The 21,976-nt window shown below is 29.3% G+C and overlaps 2 protein-coding genes across 2 annotated transcripts; both read right to left on the bottom strand.

The window, feature by feature from the left end:
- Positions 1-1,910: 1,910 nt before the first annotated feature.
- On the bottom strand, positions 1,911-9,569 carry Bm9099 (Uncharacterized protein; the record flags this gene model as incomplete). The annotated part of the gene is made up of 17 exons (XM_043076623.1): positions 1,911-1,987; positions 2,097-2,272; positions 3,715-3,827; positions 4,151-4,279; positions 4,481-4,567; positions 4,845-5,018; positions 5,254-5,493; positions 5,811-5,972; positions 6,261-6,395; positions 6,656-6,752; positions 7,116-7,168; positions 7,384-7,455; positions 7,734-7,874; positions 8,307-8,444; positions 8,669-8,782; positions 8,994-9,216; positions 9,388-9,569. The coding sequence occupies 17 exons, from the start codon at positions 9,567-9,569 to the stop codon at positions 1,911-1,913; spliced, it is 2,313 nt and encodes a 770-aa protein (XP_042932557.1).
- A 5,323-nt stretch (positions 9,570-14,892) lies between these two features.
- Bma-zyg-8 (Doublecortin family protein) lies at positions 14,893-21,298 on the bottom strand (the record flags this gene model as incomplete). Its single annotated transcript, XM_043076622.1, has 17 exons — positions 14,893-14,986; positions 15,166-15,287; positions 15,402-15,579; positions 15,832-15,926; positions 16,064-16,186; positions 16,429-16,575; positions 16,880-17,057; positions 17,362-17,455; positions 17,519-17,647; positions 17,836-17,932; positions 18,249-18,326; positions 18,461-18,574; positions 18,634-18,745; positions 18,944-19,131; positions 19,399-19,559; positions 20,362-20,563; positions 21,155-21,298. 17 exons carry the CDS (start codon positions 21,296-21,298, stop codon positions 14,893-14,895), a joined length of 2,256 nt encoding a protein of 751 aa, XP_042932556.1.
- Positions 21,299-21,976: the final 678 nt, after the last annotated feature.

Below are 21,976 nucleotides of genomic sequence, written 5' to 3'. Positions count from 1 at the left end.
TTCATACTATTCTCTTTTTAGTAGTTCGCTTTTTTAATACTTATTAAATTAAGCAAATTTCATTATGAATAATCCACTATTTTATTACATAATACCATAGCACAAGCTTCAGAATTAAAGGTTGAATTGAAAATTAAAATTTCTAACACTACACAAAAAGCTATTTTATTTGTCGCACAATCTATTATCAGATATTTCCAAAAGAAATGAACAAATCGTTTTTGATGATAAATTATTCGAATAGGAATGGTTATGCTAAATGAGAACTTTGTCAAAATTTTTGCTAATATCTGAGAATTGAAAAAAAAAAATGTTTTTAACATGCGACATTAAATACTAATCATTTTCATACATTAAAGTGTTTCATATATTAAAACGTATCAAAAATTTCATACATTAAAAGGTATCAAAAATTTAAATAAATTTAATCGTCCTCTTAGGAACTGTAATATCACAAACATGTATATGTACATAATACGTACAAAAGGTATATATTAAAAAAAAAAAAAGAGAATTATAAGGTGGAAATTGTTTAAATTTCCATAAATTTTCAAAAAAAAGAATAAAGTGATACATTAAGAATAAGATGTTAGCAAATAAGCACTTGTTCCTCCTAGACTTCATAAGCAATTAATTTTTGGATAAAATTAAAACTTTTAAATGATAAGATAAAATGTATAAATTTGAAACAAAATAATATTCAAAAAAAATTTTCCTGAAAGTTGATCTTTTTGTAAATCTGCACATCTTACCACCAGTTATTTATCACACACCCATAGCACTCATCATAATAACATAAATATATTATTTCACCTTTAAGATTAAAGTTAAATTTACAATTTTGAAAAGTTCAGTTAATTAACCAAACATACTTGTTACTAAATTTAAATTTTATAAAATTCACCGTCCAATTCGTTCTTAGTAAAAAAAGATGAATTTATTCATTGTTCATTCCCAGCTTTATCATCAACGACATTTCATCATATCGTTTCTTTTATATACAAAAAATTATTTCCCAGAATAGATGCTAAGCGTAAATTTAAGCTGAAAAGCGGAAATATCTGAGTGATGCTAATCCCTCACAGATGATAAAATTAACACTCAATTTTATTGACACAACAAAAACTTCTGTTTATTTATTCATTCCTTCTTTTTTCTTCTCGTTTTAGTGTTATTATTGGATGTTTTGAAAATGGAAACTCTAGCAAGCATAAATACACAAAATTATATCTCTTAATGTCAAGTTCTTCTTAAAAAATATCCAAAGATTAAAAACTAAGAAATGAACTATAAATATACAAAACAAATTCAGTCATAAGTTTCATTATCATTAACATACATGCTATCAAAAAAACATATACACTCAATAACATTTATGAATTAATCAATTGATCACCTTCATCATTTTTCAGTGGAAAAGATAATAAATATCACGTGACATTTTCTTGAAATGTGATAAAATGTATGTGCCAGTTATGTACGTCAATATTCAAACATTGATTAGATCAGTTTGTTATCAACACTACTGCGAAGGAAAAAGAATTTTGATACAATAAGGCAAAACGTGTAATTTTATTAATAGAAATGACAAATGCAGTTATATAAATTAAATCTAGGACAAATTTTCAAAATGATCAAATAGTATAGCGTAAATACTTGTCTATTTTTCTGAGGAATTATTTTCAAATATACAAAATTGTAACTACTACACAAATCATTCTATTTCATATTTTTTAGTTATTAATTTGACATTAAAAAGGAAATGGAAAATGAGAGAAGCGATACAAACAAATTTCATACAAAATTAAAGTTGCTAATCGAAATTAATTTCACTAAATTGAAATTGCTAAACATTTATGCAAACTTCAGCAATACTCCTCTTCCAAAAAAGGAAAAAAAAAGAAAAAAAATCACAGGATTGGCGTAAATGAAACCATCGTATCGGATTCGGTTGTTAAATGGAACAGTAAAAATTGAGCTGCTGAACCTGAAATGAATGAAACATAAGAAAATTTAGCTTAATGAAATTACTTAGAAATTTAAATTTATACCTATGCTCCAAATTTAACTGCTGTAAATTAGGTATTAAAATATACCATTTTCATTCATTTGAATTGTTAAACTTCGTACAGCTTCTACCAGAGTGCAATCTTTGGAAAGTTGTTCACGAACAGATTCATCTTTGATGATAAACATCAGGAAATCAATGGTACTCTTGACAACATCTGCATCTTGACAACCCAACAATAAATCCCAAATTTGATAAGAACCGCTAAAATGCCGAACGAATTTGTATAAATTATCAGTTTCAAAATGGAGCAAGAGATAAAGAAATAGGATTTGTAAAAATTTTCCGAATTAAACATATTAAATAAAATTAAAAGATACTTAATAAACATGAAAAAAGAATCGCTCTAATTAGAACAAATAGGAAATACCAGTCTCCATATTTATTTATTATTATTATTGTTATTATTATTACTATTATTCATTATTACCATTTATTACCATTAATTATTGTTATTTATCACTATTGTTACCATCACAATTATTATTATTATTATTATTATTATTATTATTATTATTACTATTACTGTTAACATTGATTAGTTCAGTCAAATATTATGAAGTTAATCAAATTTTAAGGTGCAATTTGGTACGGTAGCGGATTATTTCAAATCACTGAAAGGAAACGCGAAAAGGCGAGCTTCCATACTTAGTGGTGATTTCTTTCCTTACATGGATAATGCATTTAGTAATGCACCATTCTGGACTGGCTTCTACAATCATCGAGCATACTTCAAATGCTTCGAAAGAATTATTCAAGTGAAATAATTTCAATTTTTTTAATTAATTAAAATTTTACATTTTGTACGATAATAAACAAAAAAACTAGACTAGAATTTTAGACGAATATTTCACTAAATTAAATTAATTTTCAAATTAAAGAGAGAGCTTCGTTTGGTGGATTTATTAAGTGTCGCAACTGGGATTTATCTTAACAGTGATGTGGAGATTGCACGAAGGAATCTAGCACTTAGTATACATCATGACGCAATTACGGGTACCAGTAAACGTCATGTTATGGATGATTATATGTTAAGGTGATAAGCTCAAATGATTCATTAATTGAAGACATTATTGATCATTTATTAACCACTCACTTAAATTTGCCTAACAATAATCAGAATGCTAAAAATTAAAAATAACAAAGATATTACTACCTACATACTATGTGTGTTTTAAAGCATTTTTGTTATCACTGACTTCAAAAAGTGATTTTAAAAAAAATACTTCAAAAAAATGAAGGAGGAAATTACAAAATAATATTAACAGTGATCAATTTTAGATTACGGTCAGCTTTACATATAATATTAAAAGAACAGGAAAGGTTGTTAAGCATTTCTGATGAGACTTTCACAACACTGGTAATTTTGCTATCTTTTCTTCTTTTAGCTAATTAATTCTAATTTCTAATTTTATCTCATTTTTCAACAATTCAAACAAATGAAATAAAAAAAAAAAAAAACAAAATTTCAGTTTGTTAACAATTCAGTAAAAGCAAAAGGTAATATAATACGTAATAATATTATCAAATATTAAATAATAATAATTAAATATAGTCAAATAACACTAAAAAAGTTATCGTTTCTATGGTTTATTATAATTACTTAATTATTTTGCACAAATAAAGAGAATACATCTAAGTTTTACCATGAATATCGTATAGCATTGCCAAAATTGGTATTACAATTTGATAGAGAGATGAGTAAACTGTAAGCTCTCTGAATTATCGATTTCTTTTGATGATTACCTTTCTCATCATTCTGTAAATGAAGTTATTCTATTTTTTCAATTTTAATCTCCCATATATTTTGATTTTTTTCCTCTTTTGTTTTATATGTTTAATGACGCAAACATATCAGTGAAATATATCTTAAAATATATGGGAAAAAACAGTAAATAATATTATCAAGCAATAAAAATCAGATTAAAATCAAATAAAAAATTGCCTTAAAATTTTAAAGCTTTTTTTAGACCCTATCACAACAGAATTCACTGATAATACATCCTATCACTTATCAGTTTTGTTAAAAATGTTAATAAATGAATATATCACTGTTATTATATAGGCAAAAAAAATTCATACTTCCATAGTATTTGCAGTTGTAGCTATAATTTCAAATAAAACATCGGTTAAAGAATTATTATCAACACTAATATTAAACAACATCGGTGGATGATTCAATTGATCGGCATCTACTAATCGTGCGAATAACTAAAAATTTTATATTTTTATAATTAGTAATCTTCATCAGTATCAGTTTTTGATGATAATAGTGATAGTTTTCTTTTATCTATAGTTTAATATTAACGAGAAAAAAGAAATGTAGTAAAATTAATGTCATGCTGATAAAAGATATTCAGACTATAATAATGATATAATCAAAGATAGTATAACGGACAAATAAAGGCTTACGCTCATTACGTGTAAACGTGAACTGAGATCAATTGGATGAGCAAGTTCATATAGAAGTAAACTTGGAGCTCCTTCAAATGTTATCAACTGAAATATCAAATGCACTAATTTATTCAAACTTTTCTTAGCAAATTTAAAAGTATTCTAATTAATTTTTCCTTTTTCCAAATTTTTCAAAAAAAAAAAAATAACTTTTCCAAATTACATATTTGTATTTATTCAATAAATTATTATTAATTGTTAATTAGTTGCAAAATATTAAAAAGTCTATGACTAGTCAACAATTAATGGAAATTTTTTTGCACCAAACTTTAAAATTTTTAAAAATGAATAGCTATTCGATTAATGCAAATTGTATGCTTACTCGTTTTCTAACATTAATATTACGTTCCGGTGAAGAACAACCACCCGTAAAAACATGTAATGACCATAACATTGAAGAAATTAAATTTTTTACTACAGCTTCATCACGTCTTTTGTAGTAAGTTTGTAACAAATTGATCGTCCCTTCGATAATACCACAATCAGCTATAAAATCCTGAAATTCAGAAAAAGAAAGAATAAAATTTTTAACAGCCATAATTAAACTACTCATATTACTCGTTTTCTCTGGCAAACAACAGACTTTAATGCGTATACATTTAGTTAAAAAAAAATAGAAAATATTTTTCAAGCAATTCATTTTTCTTAAAAAATTAAGAATATCTCATAAGCGATTTAGTTAAAAAATTAAGAATATCTCATAAGCGATTTAGTTAAAAAATTAAAAATACCTTGTTAGCATTAGAGTTACCATTACATGTTGCGGATATATTTCCAAGAAAATCAAATCCAACATGTAAAAAGTATGGATTATTACGAAAAATACCCATCATACTAAGCGTTCGGCTAATTGTTTCACGTAGATCAGCATTTCTTACACCATCTACGTCACTAACTACACGTAAACAAAGCATCACATCAAGCGCAACACGTTCGGAGCAATTTGGATTTGCCAAAAGATACGATATAATCTAGATTATTGAGCACTGATTAAAATTTCAATTCAAAAGTCCTTTATTTGCATATTAAATTAATTATTGAATCACTTCTGCATGGTATAAAATAAAATTTAGTTTTTCAAATAATATTTTACAATTAATTCTTCTTATCAATGAATAAATTATCACTAAGCAAATTAATGTATTATAGATTATTCAGTTTATTCATTAGAATCAAAATTATTCAATAGTTGTTAACACCGATGTGCAATACATATGCGAAAAGCTTTTTACCTTTTTTGCTTTTCTCCCACATTATTATCCTTAACAAATACCTAACAAAAATCTACCTTGACACCATCAAGTTGAACAAACTTCTTAGCATATGAAAGATCAGTTGAGCAAACCATAGCAAAAATTGCCCGAGCTATCCTATACACCACCGATTCATTTCCCTCCTTCTTCAGTAATCGTAGCAAAAGTTGAATACCACCTTTTGATTCAAATGATTGCTAAAATTTTCCTCTTCTAATTTTAAACTTTTAATAAGAAAGAAAAACTGTTATTTTATACTGTTACTTTATATTATATGAAAAAAAAAAAAGATAGAATGTAATGATGGAAGAGAATGATTTTTTGATAATATAATAATGATAACAAATTACCTAAATTACTGTTAAGGTAGAACTTAATGAAAATATCCATTTTGAACTCATCCTATTGATTGACTGACTGATCATATCATTAAATGGTTTAATTTCAAAACAGTTATGAAAATGCAAAATGTTACGGATACTAACCCTCCACATATCGCTACCATTAAAAACACGTCGAACAAGATCAAAAACGTATTGTTTCGATTTATAAGTATTTATAAAGTACTGATCACCCTTTTCATCCATTTCTTTCATGACACGTGTAGTACGAGCAAGAATCTAAAATATGAAAAAAGTGGGTATCACACGTGTGGCACGAGCGAGAATCTAAAATGAGTACCATACCTGTGATACGAACAATGATCTTAAATGCGAAGAAAATAATTATGAATAAAAAATGAGTGCAAGTTTTTAAGTGAATCTCAATCGAATTTAATTAAATATTAAATTGTGAGTAACCAAAAAATATTTACCTCAGTGAACTTGTATGATAGATGAAATTAGCAGAAAGAGCTAACAAATAAGCGAATAAGATTTACCTGTTCTTTAATATCTTTCCCATATCGATGTCGTTCCACCATTCCTACCAATGAATGCACAGTATTTAAAGCATATTTACAAGATTTTTGTGCTGGGCTACAATTTCTTCATTAAATATTACATGTAAATATTTTATTTCAAATAACCAATGACATTTAATTAATTACATATGAAATTAAACACGAAATAGAATAGAATCAAACTTAAACTATGATGCTTAAGAAATGAAATATTTCAATTCATTATATTTATTAATATCATTTATAATAGAACGATTTATGTGATAAACTAGGTGATGGAGAAAAAACTTACAGTAGAAAATTTAAATGTGAAACATTTAGAGACAGTAAATAGTCCAGTTAATAGAATTATTTTAGCATAATAGAAAATCTTTTTTATGCTAATTTCAGGCACTTGGAGAGAAAAACGAAAAAAAAAAAAAAAAAAAAAAAAACTAACTCCATCCATCGTACAAATGTTTCGAGTAATTCGTCCGGATAATGTACCATCCACTTAATAAGTAAATTCTCCAGTTATTGAAAACTCAGCAAAGATTTTTGTGCTAATTTGTGTCAAAAATATACGTACGACTACTTGTTATTTCTTTGCAAACTAATTAAAATGAAAAAAAAAAAAAAAAATGTAAAAATTTAAACAATTTATTGCATACAATTTTTGTCACAATTTACTAAAAAGTATTTTTATTTAAATTGAGAATAAAATTTACTTTTGACATAATTTGTTTCGTTTTACCATCAGCAGAGAATCGTGTCATTATTCGCAGCACTGTTTCTACTACCTGAAATTAATAAATTAAGTCTGATCCCGAACAATTAATAAAAAAGATAAGCGTGAATCCAAATAATTGGTATAAAAGATAAGCGTGAACTTTACGGCAAGTAAACATTAAGAATGTTATTAAAAAATTTTATGAAATGATAAGTGAAGATATGGTATCAATCATTCGGTTATCTCTTTACAATTATAGATATTTTAAATACACTAACTAAAAGTTTTGAAATTTGAAAAGAAAAGTTTTAATAAATTTTAAAAGATAGGGAGTGATGAAAAGTTAACATCATCTTCGGTATCATTTTGCCGCAACCATCGCTGTATCAAAGTTTTCATCATTTTTTCCAACTTATCAATATCAGCTCGTTCAAAATCATTCCTTGTTGCCATCATAAATACGGCACGCACCATTTCTTGTGCTACTTTCTGTAAATGAATTTCAAGAAGTAAAATATATTAGCAAAATAATATTTTTAATACTAGAAATCAGAAATTAAAGTTGAAGGAAGTGATTCAAAATCTAGTTCAAGATTTATTGGCAGTGAAAATTAAAAATGCAGAGTTAAACATTTAGAAAATTTCTAATCTAATGACAAACACCTATTCGGAAAGGCATGGAAAAAATCTAGAAATCTGAGGAATTTTTTAAAATGAGAGATAATTTTAGTCAGCCAAATAATTTTCGTCATATTCACTTTAAGCATTATTAATTTTTTTAATAATTATAATAGTATTATTAAAATAATTCAATGTTCAATCTAACACTTTTTTCTTCTTTGTATAAATTCAACATTGTGTGAAAGTACTTAAGTGTAGTAGAGAGAATTAAATTTTATAAAAATTTAACTTGACTCATACCTTATCAGTGTTGTTGACATGAGCAGTTATTTTCTCTATATATTTATTGACAGTTTCAATAAATTTAATATGATCCGGTCCCACATTTTCGATACAAGATGATGAAGATGATGGCGCTGAAGTATGCATTTGCGCCCTCTGAAAAAAAAAAAAAAAAAGTGGATAAATGTTCAAATATTAAACACATATTGATGTTTATTGGAAGTAATGTTACGATCATATAGATTAATTAAGCAAATAAATAATCACACTCATTAGCACGAGACAATAAAAAAAAAGATCATTTTGAAATCAATAAGCTCATCCATGGGAAGATTTTTTATTTTATTGTGTAAATTTCACACTTTTCAAAGTTTACATACCAAATCAGCTAGCTGTCTGAGTTCAGTAATTTGTGTATTAACACTTAGCATACTCATATCTTCTGTTGCACTACTTATATGACTCATTCGAGACATTGACATTACTGATGATGGCTGAAAGAAAAGTGAAATCGTATTTTAAATTTTGATTTAACTTCGATATGCTTAACACAGTAAAAATAGAGTATAAAATTTTCAGTAAATATGGAACACAGTTTTTTAATTTTTAATTTTTTCCTTTTTTTTTTGTTACGCATTTTTAATTTTTGCACACTGTTCGACCGAATACGAAAAGTTAGAAAGAACTGCAAGAGTATGACTATACCGCAGATCCGGTCCTGTATTGCTGCTGTTGGGGATAATTAATGAAGTGATGATCGTTCATCCATGTCTGAGTATTCATGATCTTCCGATTGTCAACCGTTGTTGATGTTATTCGTTCCGGATACTGCGATTGTGGTAGTGGTTGTGAATGCTGTTGCTGTAGCTCACATTTTATTTGTGTCCTCATTGGACTACTTGGCACTGATATCGATGGATATGGTATACTAGATTTAAAAAAATTTTAAATATTACAATTGAATAGTTGATTTGAATAGAAAGGAGACAAATCAATAATATAAACATATAATCATTTTCGGATTCTTATTAGAAAAAAACCATTTAATTTTTTCAAATAAATTTTCTATTAAAAAAAGAATGTTAAAAGATGCTATTACCGAGGTGCAGGATAATGTGGTATTTGTGAATCATAATAACCCGCTGGATGATGAGGTTGTGCAATATTTGGTAGTGACGATTGCTCATATGAGGTTGTGGGTATTTGTGTGTCATATAGTGTAGGAAGTTGTTGTTGTTGTTGTTGATTCGTTGAATAAATTCCATGACATGATATATCCATATCCAATTTCTAATACGAATCTGTAAATTTTAAGTAATTTCTTCGAGTCTGTTTTTTTCTCTCAGAAGACAATTAGCGTAGATGAAATTTCTTTTTCCTTGCTTTTTTTTAAACGCCAAACCAATGCGAGATGACTTTAATGTAAAGTAGTTTGCGTAAAATTTGACGTATGCATCAAGCAAACATTACAGGATGTCACTTGTAGAAATGTCATATGTGATGATTGCTAACATGTGGATAGATTGCAATGACAGCTGCTATTTTTTGCTTTGTTATTTGCAAGAAAAAAAAAAGGGAAAAAAGGTCATTTATTTTCCATCAATTGGGAAAAATCAACAAAAAAATGTCATTTCAAATTTAAAAGTTTAAAAAAATTTGAAATGGTCCACTTCCTGTCCATTTGTATGTCTAACCTGTCCTAGTGAAAATAATCACTCATTCACCCTTCATTCATGGAATTTTTCATCCGTTACAACAATTAAACAATCGGACTTTTCCGCCTTTCTACAAACTATCTACGTCTCTCGCTCTCTCCCCCTCTCCAAACGATCGCTCTTCTTCTCTTGCCCCCGTTGCAGAACATTAAGCCCAGAACAATGGTAATTATTTCTCATTTCATCTCAATTTCTAAAAAATCAACAAATGTCACCACATATACAACATGTATACCTTTCTTATGGATGCGATATTTCAAAATTTAAAAAAAAAAACCGGAATACTGTTTATCCGGCAAAGCTTGCCTTCTGTTTTACAACGAAATTGCATGTTGGATAAGAGTGAATATCCAAACAAATTTAAACTATGAAACTGGATTGCTTTCTATTAATCATAATCATGATTTCAATTAATCCTGCTACTAATACAGAATTCGAACAAATGCTTCCCATATTACTTATTGAAGATCCCAGCAATCGGATATGATGGCATAGACAGTCTAATATAAGTAACGAATAGATACCCATAGCAGTGTTAACTTGTTTGAAGTTGACTTTCTCGATTAGTTCTACTACATTCATTCAAACGGACAGACTGTTACACCGACCGACGAGCGAGATGGATTTATATTTTTGGACAAAAGTTTCCGATATCATTTACTGGACTCTTCTGTTAACCAGATATGAGTTATTATCATGTGTCAATAATATCAATCTTATGAGATGACGTGACGTGGACGTATTTCATTCTGAAGGATTACTAAAAAAGTACATTATTAGCATTTAACAATAAGTTAGAAATTTCTTGGATAGAAAAGATGATATAAGTAATGATAAGATAAATGATACACTTATAATAATTTAGAAAGGGAAAAAAGACAACTACAGCGTACTAATTTACGAAAATTATGCAAATTTCTTGAGTTATGATCGAAAAAGGAAAGTATACATACAATAGTAACGGGTTGGGTTCTGATGGCAAAATATTGTTAATAAAAATCGAAATTGAATTGAAGAATGCGTTTGCTTACCCATTCATTCATTTACTCATACACATTTTCAAATTTGAATTTATGCCCGGTTATTTTAAATGTTAAAGGAATATAGAGAGAAAAGAGAAGAGAGAGAGAGATGAAAAGAATATGAGATTATAGATGTGAGAAAAAATTAGATGGCCAAACAGTATAAGAGTGAAAGAGCGGTAATAAGTGAAAAGGTCATTTCTTAGCAAGGATTGGAAGAGTAGGAGAAGGAGGAGGAGGAAAGGGAGGAGAAAACGAAGAGGGAGGAGAAGGAAGAGGAGGACTTAAATTAACCGCCAAAAATTGAGGAGGAAAATAGGGAATGAAGAAGGAAGAGGGAAGACAGAGGAGGAGAAAATGCCACCTGTCGTCAATTCATCAATAAATATATTTCATTATATACATATATGTTTTTCCCTAGATATAATAGATAGATAATTTTTTAATTACTAATGATTAATAATTATAATTAACTGTATCAAGCATGCATACGTGCAAGTGTGCATGCTTGATATAGGTAGTAGCGGAAAGTGGAAAGAATTAATGAAATTGTAAATTGGAGGTGTGGAAAAGCTATGTGCAATTAGTTATATTCCTAATATGGTAATCTAACTTACAGTTTATACTAATTTGTAAACTTCTGAAATTGATTACTATTATAGTTAAAATTGCTAAGTGGAATAATTTATACGATTTAGTTTGCTTGATGCTAAAATGGTAAGTATACAGTTTTAGAAGCACATAAGCTGATTAAGTTTCATTTAAGAAATTAAATTTATTGGAAAAAAAATCTTTTTTGGACGATTTCTACCAGATACTCAGCAGATTTTCGTAATAAAATATACATATGCAATCAAATTGAAGAAACCATACAAAAGCACTCGTTCATACGAAGATTCTACGTGCTTGGGGATTACACGTATGTTCACGAAATAGAAATTATGGGTGTATTTGACATGGTTGCACGTGTCGCGTTTATACGTCATGCAAGTCAGTGTCAATCGGTTCTAGAAAGAAATGAAAATTAAGAATACTTAAAATTACAATGTGAAATGAAAAACAAAGGATAAAGTAAAAATACAGGAATAAAAACAGAAATAATAATAACAATAATTAGTAATAAAAATGATAATGATTAACAATAATGATAGTTTTAATAATGTTAATGATAATGTTAATAATAATAATAATTATGATTATAATAATAATAATGATAATAATAATAAAACGAATAATAATAATAGTAAATATTATTACTATTCTATCTTGCCATTATTTTTTTATTCCTTGAAATTTAATATTACTATTTTATTGTTCTATTACATAGGTAAATATATCGACAGCTTGATTCAATGCTATCAATTCAAAAATTACACTAAAATTTCCCACAAACTAATCATACGTATGTATTATTATGATCAAGTGGCACATGACATAAATTACTCGTCGTTAATTTAATTAAATTTTTGCTAGCACTGCACAAAACTATTAAAATTCACAGTAATAGGATGAAATATGGAGATTAATTCAGGTGGGAATTCGATGAGTGCATTATTTTGTAAAATAAAGAGAATATGAAAAAGATAGAGGAATAGGAAGGAATAAAAATAAATTCTTGTAGCTATTATTGCTGCTGTTTCTGTTGATGGTACTGCTGAACAATCACGGTAGGACAGGACATGTGACATGGTCATGAGATGAAGAGATGTTACTGTGGTCTCAAAGATCAGAAAGATCGGATAGAAGCATGAGGTAGAAAGGAAAGGAGAGCAGGAAGGAGAGAGGGAGAAAATGAAAGAAACGATGAAATAGTCAGTTAGGGGCCGAAGGTTAAAAGCTTGACCTAACCTATGGTCATCATTACCCCTTCTTCCCTCTTCAATAAGCATATATAACAAACACCATTAGGTACATTATCCCTGAAATGTATAAACCAGTGGATGCATAATCATCATTGTCATCGTCATCATCATTATTATCATTACGGTCGTTGTCATGGTCATTATTGCTATCATTATCATCACTATCATCATTGTCATTATCATTAAAGAATGTTATCAAGCGTAAGTAATATTATTGCAGGATGTAGTGAATATGAAGCATTATTAAGATTGCCAAATGGTGTGACCTGAAAATGCACTGGAGATGCGGTAAATTCATGATCAAGAATTCACCAAATGATGTGACCAGAAATTGCACCGAAGTTATGGTGAATTTAGGATTAAGAACTCATTGTTTCAAAATTAGAAGCAATGAGAAGATAAAAAATGTTGCTTTATTTCTTATCATTTACTTAACATGATGATAAAATAGAAGCAGACAAAGATTTTTTTTTTTTTGGTTTTGAATGAGAAAAAAAATGCGATATTTGTAACCAATCAGTATTATCTCGAATTTAGCTTTTTAATTTGATGCATTCGCAAACACTTGTAAAATATGTTTGATTCAATTCAGAGTTTTGTTTTAATCTTTGATTTAATTTCACCATTCATTTCACTACGAGCTAGTTACATTTTTACTGAAGTGAATTAGGCAAATAAAGTAAAAAAAAAAAATAGGAAAAAGAACACACTGGGAAAACATAATCAATTACATTATTACATTATCGAGAAAAGTTTAATGATAATTAATTTTTGAAGACCTATTCGACACTATAATTATTCTATGATTAAACTCTCATTCAGATTAAAACAATTAGTACTTTGTCATTCCTATCAACACTTTCTAAATGCTATCAGATCAGATTTTGGGAAAAAAACCTAAAAGATGGGAAGTATACGAACTTCCCAATTCACACCTGATATTGACCACTTAATCACATGCCGTAAAGGATTTGAAACGTGGAGAGGAGAGGGAAAACGTGAGCATTCACAAACTGTAAATATTAGCTAGGATCATACACACACTTTTCTTCTGGTCTCTAAAGATGTCTACGCTTATGTATGTGTAATTTCAATTCCATTTTAAATCACTCAATAAATCAGGAACTAATTCAATGAAAAAAGCATTGGTGGCTTAAAGTCTTATTTAGAGGTATATTTTTTGGTCATTTTGAATTTTCCAAACTGAGCCATTGTTTTTTACCAAACATAATGAGCCACTGTTTTTGCCGCAGTGCAAGACAGATAAAAAAAATTAGTTTTTAAGCGAGTGATAGCATATCATATCCATACATAACATATATAGATAACATATGTGAGAAAAACACATCATAACAAAACAATAGAAGCAATGTGCCACACAGCTAAAATTTAACAATCATCTTCGTTCACTTAATAACTGAAATCAAAGATTTTCGTTGGAACAAGAAAAGATCTCACCAAAGGAAAAAAATAACATTTGTCCCTTGAATAGAGATGGTTAAAAATGAAAAACTGCGAAAGCTTAAATATTCAGTTTATAGTTTTGGGAAGTATTTGATAAATGTGATGAAAAGCTCGAAAATAATCAGATTACAGGCCTGGTTATTTTTTTTTTAAACCTTTTTATCAGAAATAAAAGCATATTACAAAGAAATAGCATTTCACTTTGAAAATATGATAGCTGTGATGGCAGCGAAACAGTGAGCAAAATTACCGGTTCACCTGGGAGAAGAATAGAAAAAAAGAGACTTCATGAAAAGACAAAAGTAAAATAGTGTTTACGGAATGAGTAGTTACATTCACAGTTTTCTTAAAGCGATAAAATAAAGATCACTGGAATGGACAGTGACAGTGAAAGGTCAAAAAATAAAGGTGAAGCATCATTTAATTAAACTGAAAATCTCGAAAATTAACTAGAAGTTTTCTTGATCAAACAGAATCTTTTCCAATTGGAAATGCTGCAATTTTGTTCACATATTCAAGTAAGCTATTATATCCTCAATGTTCATTCATCATTCATATTGATCGCATTGTTAGGTAAATATTCAAACGAACTATTTCGACGGGAACTCTCGCTCAGTTCATCCATACTCGTTCTCCTGCAAATAGTTCTAAATTTATACCTCTACAAAGTGAGATATTTTGAAACTGCACCTTATATGCTACTTAAAGAATTAAATAAAAGTCCTTTAATTTTCCGCTGATCATATAATCTTATTCAATTTTTGTTAGGAACTGAGCCTTTAAAATTTCTTTCAAAATTCAAATTTAACTTAACCTCGAATAGAAGAATTCAACATCACTTTCTTCCAAAGCATTTCTCTGCGCTTCTTTCTGAATATTGGCTCTTACTGCCGCTTCCATTAACTTCTCATAATCATCACTTACTAAACCGCAACCCTATAAAAATTTTCACAAATAGATCGATTTCTTACAGAAACAGTTTAATTACTAAATCATAAAATGAAAATGATAAGTGATGGAAAATAATATATGAAGAGATGTGAAATAAACCAAGATCCATGGATATTCCAGGATTTGCGAAGCCGAAAATCGTTCTTCAACATCCAGCTGCAATAAGCCCTGTATAAGGCCTTTGGCAGAATACGAAATTTTATCCCAAATAGGTGGCGGAAATGAGAAACGTCCACTCAAAATTTGTTCGAATAGCTGTTCCTGACTACCACTAGCACTGAAAAAATTAACTCTTAGTAGTCATAATTTAAATGAATTTCTAAACAAAAAAAAAGTAAATAAATAAACAGCTGCATATGTCAAACGATTAGTTTAAAATCCAACATATTCGCAGAAATTGCAAACATTATTTTAATTTAATTAGAAACACGATGCACCGGCACTTTACCATATTTTTAGCTGCATATAAGTGAGAAAAAAAAAATTAATCCCGTCCGTAATATTTTCATGTTGAAATTTCACAACTTGCCTTTGGAAAGGTGGAAAACCACACAAAAGCACATAAAGGATGACGCCTGCCGCCCATAGATCAACCTTATAATCGTATCCAAGTTCTGCAAGGACCTGAAAATAAATGACAGTTAACCACCACTGTCGAAAAAAACTTCGGCTTCTCAAAAATCAAACAAAGAGATTTCCTTTCCTAACTTATTTCGTTTTTTCCTAACATGAAGCATATCAAAACGAAAGGATAATTTTACTTCAGGTGCAACGTAGGTTGGTGTGCCACAGATCACTCTCAATGGCTCGCTAGCCATTTTCACAGCCAAACCAAAATCGGCCAACTTCAATCGCAGATCACCCGTGAGTGGACAAGTATAAACCTTTAAAAACTTCGGAAACCTAGACATAAAGAAGAAGGAGAAAAAAAAATCTTTGGAAACTTCAGGATCAGTTCATTTACATCTTCCAAAAATAAATCAATTGATCTGATTTTAGAAATAATAAATTTTCAGTAGATTTTTTTTTCTTTTCATTTGTTTAACGAAAGCGCAACCGGTCGATTCAGTTTGCAGTAAGAATTCACTTAAACTAGTAATAAGAAAAGAATACGTTTTCAACTTACTAGCAAATTTTCCGGCTTAACATCACGATGAACTATATTTAAATTATGCAAATAATCAAGCGCTGATGCCAGACAATTTAAAAGACCTGCAGCACATCGTTCAGTGACATGACGTACCTGACAAAGGTATTCAAACAAATCGCCACCCTGAAAGTTTATCTCACGATGATAAAATGTCAGAAATAAAACGCTTTTAATTTCCATAAAACAGAACTATGAATTAAATGAAGTTAACCCTTAAAGACCCCTAGAAATAATGCGTCTTTCAGTTATTTTGTAGGCTATTATCAGATCACAATAAATAATAGTGAAAGATGTATCATTACTCAACTGTCATATGCTATCGCTTAACAATCAACATGTCTCTGTTTGACGAATCCAACTTACCTGAATAAATCGTTGAAGGACTAGGTTTAGAGAAAGGAAAGAAAGAGAAAAAAATCGTAATTACCGTAATAAGCTCCAACGATAAGTAAAATGATCCTTCAAATTCCCAACAATCGTGCATTTGTACGATAAACTCGTGTGAAATCCTTCGCATTATGGCAATTTCTGACCTAATCAATTCTTCTTTTCCGATAACGTTTTCATAGCTAATTACTTTCAGTGCTTTTCTTTCTCGAGTTTTCCTGAAAAATAGAGGAACAGGAGTAAAAGATGTGAAATGTGTAAAGACTAGAATCATAAAAAAACAAGTAATGTTCTGTAGAAAATCTGTAATCTTTTTTGCATAAACAAAAGCAGAAAATTAGAAAGTTATATAAATAAAAACTGTTCGGAATAAGAAAGTATATCTTAATTAGCAAGGCTAATTTCCATTCCCGCTTTAAAAAGCATCTGCAGAAACAAGTAAGGTGCTCAGCATAATAAATAATAAAAATGACTAAAAAAGAAGTTACATAACATGAACAGAATGAGAAGCAAAATTCATACTTGCACATTGTTTCATAAACTAAAGCTGTATTACCATCACCAATTAATCGAACCAAGTGTATTACGCTATCAAGAAGTAAAGGAAGATGCCGACCTGGAATTAACAAAATTAACTACACCGTAAAATACCATATTTCGGAAAAGTATTAAGACATACTCATTTGCGAATCAGAAACCACACTTCCAGCACGATCTTCTCGTAATGTTTCATTTCTTGCTGGCATTCTTCTTCGGGGTGGTTTACCACGGGGTGCACGTGATCGCAAACTATAAAGCCTTTTTGATTCTGAAAAAAAAGGTCGTAAAGTTGAGTTGGTAGATAAAATTTTTATATGTTATTTTTTGAAGAAATTAACCGTTTTGGAGCAAAAACTTTTACAAATAGTTATGAACAAAAAACACTGATTAAACCAAGTGTATTATGTCATCAAGTAGTTGATATGTGTCGCATAAAAAGATGTAACCAAAAATCACCTTCAGAAACAACATAGAAATCATCAACGCTCATTTTTTCCTTTCCATATGCAATAAACACATCATCTTCACCGAAAAAGTCTGCCAAACAAGTAACCTAAATATGTCATTATTAGATTATTTACCACTTTTAACGATGGAATTTTAGTAATTTAACCAAAACCTTGCTTCGTTTTCACTCTATATATCCATCCTAAAATTAGTTAAAGAATGCTATTTTTGCATTTTTTTTATCATTCTCTTAGTCTGTATTTCATAAATTGGACAGAAATTACTAGAAGGCATAATAGGATGCTGACTGATTCTAACTATAACTCAAGATACAATATTTTTACACTAATCAAAGCATATAATAAGACACCTGAAACAACATGGAGTGATTAAAATAAAACCAAATTCATTAGGATACTAACTTCTTTGCCATTAAGTGCATATAACTTTCGAACTGCGCCACTGTCAAGCTTAACCACAGCTGTTATATCCTGGATCACCTATAAATAATACATCGCTCTGAATCACCCAAATTTCCACAAAAGCTTACCTCTGCAAGTGTAAAATTTTTAACAAAAATCATCTTAAAGACAAAAAAAAAAAAAAAAAAACGAAAGAAAAAAGAACAACTAACTTGAAGAAAAGACCTTGCCGTGCGTTTATTCAATAAATGGCGCACAACACGACGTGGTTTGACGCCATTTCTAATAATAGTAATAATTCTTGGATAAACAAAATCATTTGGTTCCTGAAATATTATGAGTGCTCATGTTTATAAAGTCTAACAAATATTTAAGAAAAACAAACCTGCTTCAAGGGTGAATTCACCATCAAAGGTGTTGGAGAAGAACCTGCCAGCGATATACGCCAAGTTGGTTCGCGAGCATTTTCGTAGTCAACCCTTTTGTATATCTCCGAACTGAAGTTGTTGAAATTGTAAAACACCATAAAAGTGAGGATAAAAGAAGGAACTATTGAAATAAAATACTACATTGTGAGATCCTTTCATTTTGATTTTCAAAAATTGAAAAGCTAACATAGTTCGTCAATAAAAGGAGAAATGACCACATAGTTTTCCTTGCCGACTAAAAACACTTACTGTTTCTGGATTACTTACCTTGAACAAACATAACTTTCGCCATCTTCAAATTCTTCTAACGAAGATAATTTATGGGAACCATCGAGAGAGAAGACATACCGAACACCGTGAGGCAAATTGACAGCATCAGTTAGTGTTCTCGTCAGGTCACCAAGAAGGGCTTGGAAGGATCGTACTCGTTCCACCGATATTGCGTACCACATACCCTATAGACGTTAATAATGAAACTACTTTAAATAAGAAGATAAGTAAGATTAAAGTTTCTGATTTATAAATCATCAAAAAAAAATCCAAAAAAAATTTTTAAGTCTCTTTTTTCTTTGCCCTATTATTATCAAGAAAACTACGTCTGCTTATTCCGTAGTTCAGCATCAATTAATAGCATAGGGCAGGCCCCAGCCATTAGATTTCTTTTTAAAAACTTGTTCAATAACGAATCAGATCTGGTTGCGATATTAGAATAAATAAATTGCCTTGAAATACTGATCACCATTTCGATAAAACCGAACACGTTTGGCTTTACTACCAGGAAAGCAGCGGAAGGGCACTGGTGTCCCCAGATTGTGTGAAATGGTGGATACAGGTTGTTGCCTGATAGATATAGCTGAAGGAGGAACATCCGACGCTGAGGTACCTCCAAAAAACCATCATTTTTTAATCCTTTTTATTCTTTATCCATCATTTTTTAACAGATGAATTCCGAAGCAGTTTAAATTTCCTACTTATTTTCGAAATTACTTTCAAAATTTTCAATACTTTGATAAAAAAAAACATACAAGACAAAAAGATTCAGAAATCCACCTCTTAGAACATTCAATCTCTATCATAATAAAATTTATTTAAAAGTTTACTGATAAGAAAGCAAAATAGGTGCAGCTGGTTACACCTTCCTGCAGTCATAGTCAACCAAATTCATAAAACATAAAATTGCATCAGTATAAAAAAAGGAAAAAAAATGAGTCAATAATGGAAAAACAAACAGTTTAAGGTCAAGAATTTCGCAGGAGAACTCTAAGTTGTTTTTTTTTTAATAACAGAAAAATGATTCAAACACTGGGCTTACTATCTATATATAAATGTTTCAATATTCAGCTTTTTTTTATTGGAGAGAAGACATAAGAGCTAATTCGAGAACTATTTCTCAGCTTTTTTTCTCTAATTTTTTTTTAGAAGTCTAATCAGTCACCTCGAAAAACTAGAAATTAAGAACAAAAAAGTTTTAAACAATAATATTTTGAACAAAAATACAATGAAAGAACGAGAAAGAACAAACAAATGAACATACTAGCTGTTATAAAGACTTTTTGAGATTTAAATTTAAAAAACATTTTTGTAGCTTTAAATTTACGGGAAAAATTTAAAAAATATATAAATATCATATTCATAATCTCATTTTCACTGGATGTAAGTTTAAACAAAAAAAATTAAAAACATACTGGCTGTCATATCTGTTGCAGAAATGGTGGCGGTTCCACTGCTGCGAGACATATCACATTGTGATTGCTCCATAGCGGTGGTATCGTTAATGGACGTTGGTGAATCTTGTGATTCTGATTGTGTTGATTCAAATGCTGTTATTGAAGTCGTGCTATCACTGCTACTTGTGCAACCATTCAATGGTGCATCGTATGCCAAATTCTACAAAAATGTAGACCGTATGTATAATGATTACAGGAACTTGTAAATGATTTCTGATGATATTCCCACCAATTTGTGATCTAATATATTTGAATATATTTGAATCGCTTTTTGATCTATGACGATGCTCATCTCCGATTTGTAAGCTTATGTTTTCATTACTGTTAAATTATGTTCAGTATGTCTTACGTTTCTTTACTTTTTTTCCTATATACAGTACAGAAATATGCAAACAAGTATTTATGTTTACGTTATTAATCGTTTTTCTTCCTTTCTCTCATCCAAATAACAGCCACTAATTAGAGACTTGTTTACTGGTGATTTACTTTATATTTAAATTAGTTTAATGGTTTAAAAGCCGGCGTTGATGTAGGCTCAAATCTAGGATGAGTTTCAAACGATGCAATCTTTACGATTTGAACATGATTCATAAAAATTATTTTTTCATTTGACTAGTTTTTGAATATTTTTCAATAAAGTAAAACGATAATCCCAATTTCTTAGGAAGGAAACTGGGATTGGAAATGGAGTTGAATGGGATGAAAATGTTACGTGGTTGTGATTTGAAAAGAAAAAATTTTTACATGATACCCGTCTGATTGGTGGATTGCTTCGTGAACTATGCGGAACGGCATGCAAGCTTTCCAAGGCTCTCGTTTCGTGACGTCGACGAGTGGAAAGTCGTGGTAGAGTACTTCGTTGTGACATAACCTTGCTCATGACTACATTTGGCATTCGTATATCTTTGCAGAAAATGAGTCTGAAAAAAAAAAAAAAAATGAAAAGAAATGAACCGAAGAAAGTTACGATATATGCAAGTCTGGTTCGTAAGAGAAATAAAGCGGGATTCACTGAACGAACGTAACCCGATGCAACAAGATATCGTATGATAGAATTTTTATTCTTTTGTTCTTTTATAATTTAAATTTAATTTAGATTCAATAATTATGTTTCATAAGGCATTTTAAATAGGATGTGAAATTTCCTAAAATTACTTTAATAAGATATGATTTCCTGAAGAAAAATGAAAATATGAGAAAAATAGTGATCAAATTTTATGGAGGTAAAACAAACAAATATTTTTAACGAACTAAAAATGCAATAATTATGGCATTTATAAAGACTCTTTTCATTACTACCTAAGATAAATGAAATTCACGATAACAAATTTTCCAATTTCATCCAGTTACTCTCTGCCGTGATTATGGTATTTATAAGCACCAACTTTAACTCGGCCACCAGCAAAGAAGAAGATAAAGATGTTTCCTTTTCAATATTACCTGGAAGAAAAAAATTCAAATCATATAAAAAAATTTAAAAGAAAAAACTTATGCTCGATAAAAACTGATATATGCCTTCTTCTTTGTACGCTTTTCTTCTTTCTAATCAATCAGTCAACCCCACAAGTGATAA

Source organism: Brugia malayi, assembly GCF_000002995.4.
Source record: "Brugia malayi strain FR3 genome assembly, contig: Bm_v4_Chr1_scaffold_001, whole genome shotgun sequence".
Classification (NCBI taxonomy): domain Eukaryota; kingdom Metazoa; phylum Nematoda; class Chromadorea; order Rhabditida; family Onchocercidae; genus Brugia; species Brugia malayi.
This window is presented reverse-complemented; position numbering and strand designations above follow the sequence as displayed.